At 39.8% G+C, this 12250-nt stretch overlaps 1 protein-coding gene across 1 annotated transcript in view; it reads left to right on the forward strand.

The window, feature by feature from the left end:
* The window catches only part of LOC119480827 (cadherin-12-like), a 112708-nt gene that overhangs the window by 33694 nt on the left and 66764 nt on the right, over positions 1-12250 (forward strand). The window contains exon 2 of the mRNA XM_037757431.1: positions 7098-7510. Coding sequence (XP_037613359.1) covers positions 7265-7510 — 246 coding nt within the window. The 5' untranslated portion in view covers positions 7098-7264. The remainder of the gene's footprint in view (positions 1-7097; positions 7511-12250) is intronic.

The following is a 12250-nucleotide window of genomic DNA, read 5'->3' on the forward strand; positions in this document are numbered from 1 at the left end:
GACGCATTTATTAGCACTGCGTTATGTAAACACTGTGTAGAGAGGGGACCCCTATTAACTGCCGAACGGCATGCTGGGTACAGCTCGCTTTCCGTCGATGTTCGTGTGAGTTTTTGCACCCAAATGACACATACTCTAGCATTGCAACTATGTCGTGGCAGGTGTATTGCTCAGGAAACCAAAGAAGTGTAGAGACAAATGTGAAGTTGTTTGCTTGAGAGGTTCTTGAGGAACCTGCAAGCAGCATTATCAGATTTTAGTTGATACAGACCCTTGAAAATATACCTAGATTGCCCTGATACAGATCCTTAGGATCAGCTCAAGATATCTGAAACATAATTTAATATCATTTTTGATTACATACTAAAATAATAAGTGGTAGTTAAATGTTTGTGTATTCTATTTTAAATAAATGAAGATATAATTTGCAACTGAATTACTTTAAGCGACTTTTTAGCTGATTGTCTTCAGGGTAACATATCTGTAGTCAAACATGTTCCATGTGTAAAACTACACTTCCAAAGCAACTTCCCCAAACACGACCAAAAACCCTCTGCAGAGTCTCTTTCCAGTCTCGGTTCTGTCGACGCAGCAATTTAGCAAAGTAAGCGTCGAGGCACATTTATCACGGAAATAGCCTTGGCAACGGGAGTAGCTGCCATTTGTCACTATTAAAAGTATGTGTTTTGGCTTACAGTCTTAGTGTTCTAATGAAGTCAATGAAAGATAGGAGTGTTATTCAACTGGACAAATCTGTGGTTCAAAAAACTTAGTGCTGGCATTCAATAGCGGTATCATCTCTTTAAAATCACCAAGTTTATTTATAGCTGAATCATTTCTCAGGAAGACAGTTAAAGTGTTTTGCTGTGTGTTCAAACCCCCTGTAGTGTGCAAACTAAGATACACACAGAGGGGCAGGCAAAATAAGAGAAACAACTATCAATATATAACAAAAACAAATCATATGCAGTCTTCCTACAGAACCATCCTAAAAATAGAGAGAACTTCTCATTAATGCATTCTGACTTTAACCCAAAAATGTACAAAACTGACACTGATTCACTGAGCGACGACTTCGCCGAAGTGAAAACTTGCAATATTACTGGTATGAGTGCCCACAGCATGTCATATCCACCACCAAGTTTAACAACTACCCAGACATAATGCGAGTGGAAGTCATCATTTGGCTCTCCCCAAACATAATGTGCGTGGGATGCAAGAAAAAGTGGGGAAGACGACTCGTCAAATCATATTAATGTTCCCATTGTTCAGGGAACCACGTCTTGTACTCCTTACTGCTTTTGTGCACAAGCCTAGCATGCAAGAAGCCCTCCAATGAATATCATACAGATTAAAAAAGAATGTGTAGTATCTTTCTTCTTTCTTTTTCTCACAACAGTAACATATCCACGGCTTTGCATCTGCCGCTGTTTCACACCTAGACATGGATAAAACACCTTGTTGTTTTTTTTGGTTGAAGCCAAACTGCATCGTAAATGTATCCGAGTAACTAACAAAGCCATTTTATTCACTATTCATTACTTTGGTTGTGCTATAACCTACGCATGAGGTGTTCTTTGATAATTTACCTTGACTGGCCAGCTGTGTTGTTACTCCCATTTTCATTACATTGCTTCCACCTACACTTCTCTCCCACTCGTTCCCTGAAGGGTTTCAATGATATTACAGTCTTCTTTGGCCTTAGCCGTGCAAAAACAATGTCTTCGCAGTGATTTCCCTGATTGACGAACACCTTTTTTTTCCCCATCTCCTCAGCCTTAGTGCACATATTTTCTCAAGACTTCAGTTCAATCGAGGTCACTGTTTTGATCATTGCGGTGACGGTGCTGACCTCAACACATCTGTTATTAGGATAGCAGCTGTCACTGCTGTTACAATCAGATGTTGAAAACAATATGATGTGCAGAGGAACATCAATACAGAGACCTAATGTCTTTTGCCAGTCTGTTTTATTTTCTTCTTTTAATTGGAGAACATTGTTTGCCTAGCACACTAATTTCTATGACAACCATACTGCACACACATTTAATATATACCATACATGACATGTGAATGCAAACTCATTCAACATTTACCATACAAAAAAATACATTTTTGTATTTATTCTGAAATCATTTAATTTCAGAAGAAACTCCCAAATTTGTCGCTATAATAAAATTATTTTACACAAAGTCTAATTTCATAATAAAGAAAAAACACTTAACTCTTGCTGTGTTATGTTCAAATAATGTCTGGTTTATGACGTGATTATAATGGCAGCACAAGAGTTTAAAATCAGCAGTGCATTCATCATTCTTGATCCAATGCTCATGTTAGCTTCATTAGATGTCTGTGTAACTCTTTAAAAATAATAATCACCTTTCAATTCAGAGGCTACTATTCGCAGCTTATGTTACTTTTAATGTTACTCTGATGGCTGACCACTTTTGTAAAAACAAAAGAAGTAGATAATAGAGTGTAAGTTGGATCTATAGCTGCGGTTGTGTGCAAATATTTGAGGAATATTATAATATGTTTGATAGAGATTCTATATGCATTTTTCGAATAACACCATTGTAACATATAACTTTTAACTTCCCGGATACACATAAAACCCAAAACTGATGTGTAAAGAATAAAATCACCATTACGCCAACAGCCAGAGCTCAAACGGCCCCTACACAGCCAAAACGTCACCGTGCCCCGGTCCCTCTAACTGCCTAACCAGAAACTAACTGAACTCCCCCCCTAGTCTTCAGGTGTTACTTGTGGTGGGTATTTACGCACTGTTGCCCGATAGCCCGGTGAAGCAACCATAAACTGGCGACCCATCTGCAGCTTCGGATGTGCCCCCGAGACGACCGCTCTAACCACTTTCATCACCGCACTATCAAACCCCCCCCCCAACGAACTCCAAAGGGAATCCGCTCTTCAGCCTAACATGGACAGAACAACGGCAATTTACTAACCGTGTATACAGGACCACCTGAACTCTGCCACTAAATCAGCAGCATAACCAGCTCAGCGACCCAAACACTCCAGAACAGATCAGTAGCCTACAGCTGCTTACATTCACCAAAAACAGCAAAACAGCCTACTTACTAGGGGTGGGAAAAAAAAAAATCGATTCAACTACGTATTTTTTTTACGATTTTGAAATAGATTTTTTAATGCCAGAATCAATATACTGTAAGTGCTTCATTTGAGTCTACGCGGAGGTAAGGGGAAGTTACCGCTTTTATTGTTGTAGTCCGAGTAACATGAAGTCATATCCGTTTCAAAAGCCACAACAACGCCGCAGTGAGCCAAAACCATGGACGTGTTATTAAAATGAGAAAGCAGAAAACAGCAGAGGGTCCGTGGGGATATGACCTGAATCCTCACATTTTAAACCCCAAAGTGGTAAACCCACATACAGTAAAGTATGGAAACATTTTGGTTTCACACATTGCCAGGAAAAGCAGAGCTAGACATGACGGCTAAAGCTGCATGTAAACTCTGTCATGGACAGGAAACGTTATTGTATTGCGGTAACGTGCGGCCAAAGTCAAGTAAAAAGTCCCTAGAAGTGTATGATTTAACTTTTTCCCATGATCCAGTGTTAAAAAACTTACCAAAAAATCACAATAAATTGTAAAATATTGATTCGCAATACATATCGAATCAGCACCCAAGTATCGTGATAGTATCTAATCTAGAGATAGGCGTATCGTCCCAGTCCTACTACTTATCACACTCTTCAATGTCTCCGAACGACAACAACATCCTCATCCCATTTATACATGAAGAGATTTCATCAAAATTAAATATTGCAGTTCTACATCCAGGAAGTCTATTTATATGCTTCTACTCCAAAATGTGAATCACCCGATGTTCTATAATTCAAAAGCTTTTTAGAAAACTCCTTGATGATTCAATAATTCCAGTCTGAATCATCAGTCTGCAGGTCCATAACCTTATTAAAGCAGCTAGGACTTCCTTCGGTCTCTGAATGACAGGTCAGTGCACAATGCACAGCGCTGCAGGTGTTAAAGAAGAGAAGGAAAAAGAATCTATCTGCCCACGTATCTATCAGGAAATGAAAGTGTATACAAAACAACAACTTGATCCAGGTGACTCATTTCTCCCCTCCATTCCAGGAGCCAATGCCTACTTATTTGTTTGTCATGTTTATGGCAGCCTTGACGACTAATAACTTTCTGGGGGAGTCTCTTGTGGGTGGTAATCTGCGCCAGCAGATCGGCTAGCCATATGTTCTTTGATTATTGAAGGTGATGTGTGAGAACGCTGTCAGCCCACTGCGCCGTGTCATCTGAAGTAGACACGCGGGTCAAGGCTCACAACCGAAGCCCGACACATGCTAATGAACTTATCTCATAAAATATGCATCGAGCCCTCCCAGGGCCGTACAGTGGCAGAGGCGTGATTTTGCAGGAATTATGGGAACAGTCATTTTCCATTATGTCAATGCTAAATGAGGCGTGACCTGCGGGAGAAGCATGTCTGACCCGTGTCAAGACAGTTCCTGCCAATTTTGCACAGAGAACTTTGCAGATCGGTTTTGACTTTTAAGATACTGTGGTGACAGAGAGAATAAATGGATCTGGGTGCACGGCATAACCTTGTTGAAGCAATCTCGCTCTGAAGCCGATGTTCCCAGTCTGTATAATTAATCAAAGACAATGATGTCAATGAGGGCCCCGGTTATGAAATTAGAGGCACGCTGTCTTCCATTACTGTACAGCTTATAAGTGCATTAGGAGGGAGAGAGGAACAATAAACCAGGTGTGGAACCATTAGCTCCATTCTTCATTGCAACCATTTGTGGGTCCCCTTCTCTTGTTTTCAGCGCAATTAAGTGTCTCGTAACAAGGCCAAAGCTGAAGGCTTGGGTGTTGATATGGTAGTCAGGCTTGCAAACAAGGTGTGAACAGCAACAGTGCAATAGCTGTTTGCTCAATAATGAATGAGGCTTAACAAATTAGGTTGGTTCGGTAATATGTCTTTGTCTATGAATTAGGCTGCGCGATGAATGATTGTTAATTAAGAAATCACATTTTCAGTCCCGTTAATGATACAAATGGGCTGCCTGTCCAAACAGAACTCACCTGACATCAATAAATACAGGTTAATAACTACACATATTTTGTAGATTTAATAGTTTCTGACATTAATCTATCTACACGCACGGCTTTCAAAGGTCAAAAGGTGTAGAGTAACCTAATTAACCTCCTGTTTCACCTTATTTCTCTATTTTATGTTTTTTATAAATGTGCTTACACATACTACTAAGATGATTTAAGTTATTTAGGACCTGCGTTTTCTTTTCGTTTGTATTTAAGAACAATGCCTACACTGTATTAGGTCACCCACTACTCTAAAGTATACCACAACTGGTCTGTATTAAGACTGACAGATCAATTTGATCTACTTGTATTGTTATAAAATGGAAATCTACCGCATAAACAATTGATTGAGTTGGCATAAACAAAGCACATTGGAAGAAAACAAATTAAATATGCAATTGCTTGTCAGTGAGCTGGATTATGTATTAGTAATCTTCTGTATGAGTTGCCTCTTTCACAGAACGCATGTCAGTCAAATGACATGCTGCAGCAGGCAAAACAATCTCCTGTGGCCGTTGGTTGTCAAATGTGTTGTGCTCCTCGCTGCAGTGATATCTGAGAGAAGGCAAAGTATCTTAAAGAAACCACCGTGAGCATGCTGCTTTGCACTGACATCTCATACGGTACACGTGTCCATTTGATACATGAACTGCCAATGCATCATGCTATATCTTCGACTGATGTAACAACTGCACATTTGTGTCAAGTTTTTGGAAAAGGGTTTATCTCCATTTTCAGAGGCTTTCTGATGGGTTTCGTTTAAAAAATACTAAGGCGAGGTTTTTGGAGCGAACCATAAAAGCTCCCTTTTATTAAAGGGTCATTAAATAATACATGACTTTCGACCTCTATGGGCAATCAAGGAACTGCAATAACATTGATAGGTCTCTGGCACAGTGTGCGGTGGCATATAATTGACAGCAAAAATAAAGTCTCAGTCACAGTTTCACTACAGAGACCAGTAAGTTAGCTAATTGGAGCATACATCAAAGTGAACTGTGAAAAAGTGCAGTGGTTATCCATCACCAGGCAAATAATTATTAGAGATGCATCAATCCATCGGCAGCTGATCAAAAACCGGCAGGTTTTCGACCAAGACCGGTGACCGGCAGATCACTCTCATATTCTATTATATTTTTTATTTACATCAGCACACAGTGACACAGACAGTAACGTCACAGCCACACACACAACATGTCATTGGTGTGGAAGTTCTTCAGCGTCAGTTTAGAAGACATAAAGCTGCAATTTGTCACAACTGCAAATCCAAAATAAGCCGTGTAGGAACAACCTTAAACATATTTATATTTACATATATATACGAACTTCATCAGACACCTATTATATTGTAATTTATTCGCATGCATGCTGATCAGAGTAATCACAGTGACCGGCTCGTCTGTCGACAGCACGGAGCTAAATAGCTAACGTTAACGGAGATTGTATGGACTTGTAATATGATGAGTTCAAGCTCTACTCAGTAAAAATGAGTATTCGGTGAAATGTGCCACCATGATGTGTTCAAATGTAATATTGTAAAACATGTTTTGATGAGTTTTTGGCGAGAAACTTTAATAAATACGATTGTTTGAAGGAGATGTTTTCACAGTAATATAAAATAGATACTAGAGAGGGAATTATGACTTTTTAAATACCTAACACCAATGTTAGCTCTAAGCATACAGTATATATATAATACCTAATTAAAACTACTACTGCCAAGATTTTTTTTGTTTTTTAAAGACTAGTACCATCATTCGTCATTGAGCAGTTAAAAACTAAAGCAGGTGGGAGGTGGGCCACAAAGTGCCACTAAGTCATTGGTATTTATGAGCAACAATCTATTAACACCCCCACTGTCTCTAATCGGAATAATAACACTGCATCCTTAATATACAGTATGTAATGCAGGTAATGGGGATTCAGAAAAAAGGAAACTTTATAACTATGTATTTGTTTTCTTTTCTTCAGGTGATGAGCTCCATAAATCTCTGAGTGGGATCCTGACAGACCCAAGAAAACTGCTTTTTGGGCGCCGGCTCACCCATTCCCCATAACCACCTTCACAAGTTGTTTCAGTGTGGCTCCTCTCTCATCACTGGACTTTAACTTGGGGACCTGAACCTCACAGATCGCCAATGCTAACAAGGAACTGCCTGCTGCTGTTCCTTTGGATTCTCGTCGACGAAGGCTCAGTCTCTTGTTTACGTCCACCTTCACCGCCACTGGGACGGAGCAGGACGGGGAGGGAGCACGCCAGGAGCTTGGTGGGCCCGATGAGGAATGGGGCGGCTGGATTTCAACGGGTCAAAAGGGGCTGGGTGTGGAACCAGTTCTTTGTGCTGGAGGAGTACATGGGGTCAGATCCGCAGTACGTGGGCAAGGTAAAAAGCCTTATTTTTTCCAGCTTTTTTATGGTGCGGGAGAAGTCATAAATCACATAGTAAGGAGCTCGGGAGAAATTGAATTGGTGGTAAATGGAGGGAGCGATAGAACGTGAGGGTGATAAAATAGAAGAAAAGGAACAGAAAAGCACCCTAATATATCGAGTTTGTTGAAAACTACTCTGGTTTCAGAAGGGCAATATCAGATAAATACGATATCACAATAAGTCTATTTATAATTAATACATATATATATAAACTATGTGACAATATTTTGTGTAAGGTTGTCCTTTGAAACAAAATAGCATGTATACAAATACATCTTCACTGTGGAAACTCTGATGGCAACTACCGCAAGTTACCGATTTTCATTTTGCCCCTGGAACTAAGCCTCACCATTTTAATCTAATGATGCTCTCATTGTAAAGCTGTCCCTGTTTGTTAGTGTTTTAATATATAAATGGTCTCGGGCATGGGAAGAAAATCTATACATGCTAATGGAGTTGTGCGAACACTCCTACGTTAGACTAGCCAGACACACATGACATTGGAGTGGTGGGAGAATCGATGGTGTGGTAGAAATAAATTTAAATTACGGTCCTTGTAAAGCTGTCAGAACATCATAGTTATGAGCCAGTGGGAGATGCTGACAGCAATAAAAAGACAGCAGCGAGAGCCAATAGCCTGAACTGAGATATATACATCCCGTCAGACACACTTTTTTTGTCCCCCCTCAAACCTTGGCCATCTCTGTTTTCAGTGATTTTTTTTTTTTATTCTCTGCTGTGGCTTAAGACATCCGTAAGTAAACTCTGTGGGGGTTTAAGGCTAAAGTTGTAATTTGGCACTCCTAGCTTACATAGGATAATAGTAAGACTGACTTATCTGCCCCAGTGCCGCTGCAATCAGCCCTGACAAGCCACGCTGTTTGTGGAAGTCTCTGAGGCTAAAAGCAGGGGGGAGGGTGGCTGCTGTCTGCTGCACTCCTAAATCACTTAATCCAGGGCCGCTGCACTGCTTCAAAATAATTGACTGATTCTCTGCCATATGAAAAGCATTTGGAGATGAGATCCTCGGACCTTTGTCGGGACAGGCTTTCGCTTCAAAATGATTGTAGCCATAACAGGATAAAAGTTAAACAGATAATGCCTGGAGACTGGGGGTGTTAGTGACATGTCTTCCAAGGAGTTATCAAGTGCTGTCACAGAGGCCTTTAAGGGGTTTTGTTTTTTTAAGGCACATAAATTAACTCTAATGGACCATGAGTCTTTGTGCAGTGGATGCTTGTCCTATAATACATCAATGCCTAATTGTGGTAATGTATTCACTCTAGAGTGTAAACATGATTTCCATTCAGTGACCTGCAGCGTCGGGGCTATAGTGGCGTCTGCATTTCTTTCTTTCAGTGGCTGTGTTGAGAAGGAACTCTGTACTTTTCCACTCCATATCTTTGTTTCGTTGAGCATTAATGAGCATAATGTAAGCTCTTTCCTATCATGGAGGTGATCAGCAGTTATGGTTGGTTTGCATGTTTGCTTAAAATTTAATTTATGCAAGTATTTTACTCTTTGGTTCTCATTTATCAGTTAATTAGCACAGGTCACACCACATGACGGGCGTTGTGCCTTATCCGTAAACTCTTATAATATGTATTAACATTTGGGGGACTTTTTAGTGCAATATAAATTACCTATAATTGTCCGTGGAAATGATTGCTAATCTTATTACCATAAGACAGTGCCCTCTAAAAAGAGAGTCAACAGAATCAGATGCAGGGATCATTTTTTTTTTTTTGCGAAGTTGTTCTCAAAGCATAAGCCAGTCAACATCTGATTCACTATGTATGTAGAACGTATCCTCTGATCAGCTGCTCATCTAAATAAATGCTGAATAATGTATGCGTGTGTGCATGTAAAAACATGACTTTTCAGGTGATGTCGTGAGCCACTTCCTCTCAAAATGTCTGTGCACTGTGCTGCTTTTGTTTGATTTCTGTTTTCTCTCCTCCCATCCTGCTTACATACATTGAGAAAATGAGATATACCGGTACCTTCTATTTTTGGAATAAAGGGGCACTGCTTACACATTTTTTTTTTTCCTTTATGCTATGCATAACATCCCCAGCCAAGACTAGATAGTTAGCCATGTGGATGCCTGGATTCTCTTGGAGATGGATAAAAACATGAACAAGTCTGCTATCTGAGCATCCAGAGTACCTGAGATGTGGAAATGTGTGCTTCAAGAGGGTCCCGGGTTCAAACCCGCTGGCTGGCTTGGGCACTTCTGTGTGAAGTTTTTATGTTCTCCCCGTGTTAGCGTGGGCAGGTTCACTCTAAATTGCCTATAGGTGTGAATGGTTGTCTTTATGTGTCAACCATGTGATTGTCCAGTCCAGGGTGTACCTCGCCTCTCGACCAATGTCAGCTGGGATCGGCTCTAGTCCCCCACACGCCTGTAAAGGATAAGTGGTTACAGATAATGGATGGATGGATTAATATACAATTTACTAATCCTGAGGGCTGCCCCTTAAACGTTAATGATTCAAATCAGTCGGTAAGCCCCCTCAAGCCGAATCCTTGCACTTTTTTTGGTTGCATCATTGCACACAGTACAACGCAGGATAACAGTATGGTTGGCTTTATACAGTACATACCAAGTCTAAAAATCTGACGTATGCCTACACACAAAACCTACTGTAAAGGCCAGAACATTCGGATTCAGGTTCAGCTCTACTTCCCCTATATCTTGAACATATTTGTAAGGAATGTGAGGTGGCAGGGTTGTTATATGATATGTTTTTTTTTGGTTAGAAATTCTTATTTACACATACTGGTACACGACGAGATGGATTTTTTTCATCACGCAGTAGTACTTTTATATTCAAAGCACACAACAATAGAAATAGAGTCAATGTTGTGGCAGTTAAAGAGGTGTAAATAGAAGATTGAAAGATGACAAACCAGGTAAAAAAGTTGTTATTTGTGGCTTCTAAGCCTTGTTAGCTGCTATTTAACTACAAGGTCTCTGGATCAATTATTCCATCAAGCTTTTAGGTTGCTTTCTATTTTGCATCAGAGTGCAATTAAACTAACAAAAACAGACAATATTATTCAGAAATGTTTAATTCTTCCAATGTTGTGGAAGAAATTATGAACCTTTTCTCCTTTTACCAAAACTGTCATCAATAACAAAATCTATTTAGAGTGTTTTATTAAATGCATTACTGCTAAGATCACTACTAATTAGTGTTGACCATTAAAAACATAATTCACATTACTAACAAGATGCAGTAATTGTGTCCGTTCTGACAGCATACAGAATGCAAGACAACCACTGGAGGTGACTGAAGGGAGAAGGGGGACAACCACAGAGGAGTGGAGCGTCAGACTACCGGTGTTACGGATCAACTAGTTTGCCTATTAACTGGTGACTTTTGCCTGAATGCCCCAGTGGTTGTTTGTAGTGACGGCAGATGTTTGGAAACAACATGATAACATGTAGTTGTCCTTGTGAATGCCTAATTGTTTTTCCTTTTCCTTAAAACGTCAAAACATACTCATCTGAGTCTTAGACTGCAACGAACCACAGGAAGTATTCAGGCACATTAATAAGATCCATCACCATACCACAGAAATAATTATCTAATGCGGTGCATAACAAAGTCTTGTATGAACAATGCAGCCAGATCGAAGCATCGAAGCACCCACTTTGTGCTTGCAACACATCATTTTGGGCAGCGTTGTCCCGTTTCACTTCTAATTGGCCGTGGTGAACAAAATTTGAATACCATATTTCAGTACGGTGAAATCCAACAACACACTACCTCATACTACATCTTCCAAGTTGGCCAAAATCTGACACAACAAACAAAATCACGACATAAAGTAACTATGGCAAGCTTAAAAGAGGTAGTATTTACTTAATAGCCCAGTCAATACTGGATTTTTGAGGACAGATATAAAAGGAGAAGAAGATATATCTAGAGCTGCAACAATAAGTTGAGTAACTGATTAGTCAGTCAACTGAAAATGTATCCAACTATTTTAAAAAATAACCTTAAATTGAATTTGTAATGAAAGTAATCGTTAGTTCCAGCCCTACAAAGAACATAAATTATCTTAATATGGATTATTTTTTTGGTTTTGTCTTTTAAATTTTGACCGAGATACTGAGCGGGAGTTTCGCAGTTGAAAAGTCAACTTGTCAGTGCTGCCTAGTAGACAAACTATGTAATAGTGAATTTACTAAATCACCTCTAACTTAGTTTGTCATTTCTATACTTCAATTTCATGTTACTTAACGGCTGGCATATACACCATATACTGATATACTGTATCTGCAATAGGCTAATATCATCTGCCGATAAATCTGGCTGACTTAGCGGTCTAGCTCTAATACACTTCAGGGCTGGTTTAGTGCAGTAGATTGTACAACCAGTGTTACTATTTTGGGGGTCTTTGAGTTTAAATGTTAAGCACCAAACTGAAAGAAAAAGCTTTCGGTGACATTTGTGTAACAGATTAGGTAGTCTGCAAAAATTCTTCTTTTCATAATTCATTGTAGGGATGTCACCAGACCAGACAAGTCACCAACGTGATGGGATTTGTTTGATGGTACCGGGGCGTGGGGGGGGCTCGAGTCTAACGGCGTCTAAATTCCAAAAGGACGCAGTAAACTGACTATCGATGCGTCCAGGTCAACGTTAACGGAGGATGCATTGAGTTTTATTATGATACATTC

This window comes from Sebastes umbrosus, chromosome 21, assembly GCF_015220745.1.
Source record: "Sebastes umbrosus isolate fSebUmb1 chromosome 21, fSebUmb1.pri, whole genome shotgun sequence".
NCBI lineage: Eukaryota > Metazoa > Chordata > Actinopteri > Perciformes > Sebastidae > Sebastes > Sebastes umbrosus.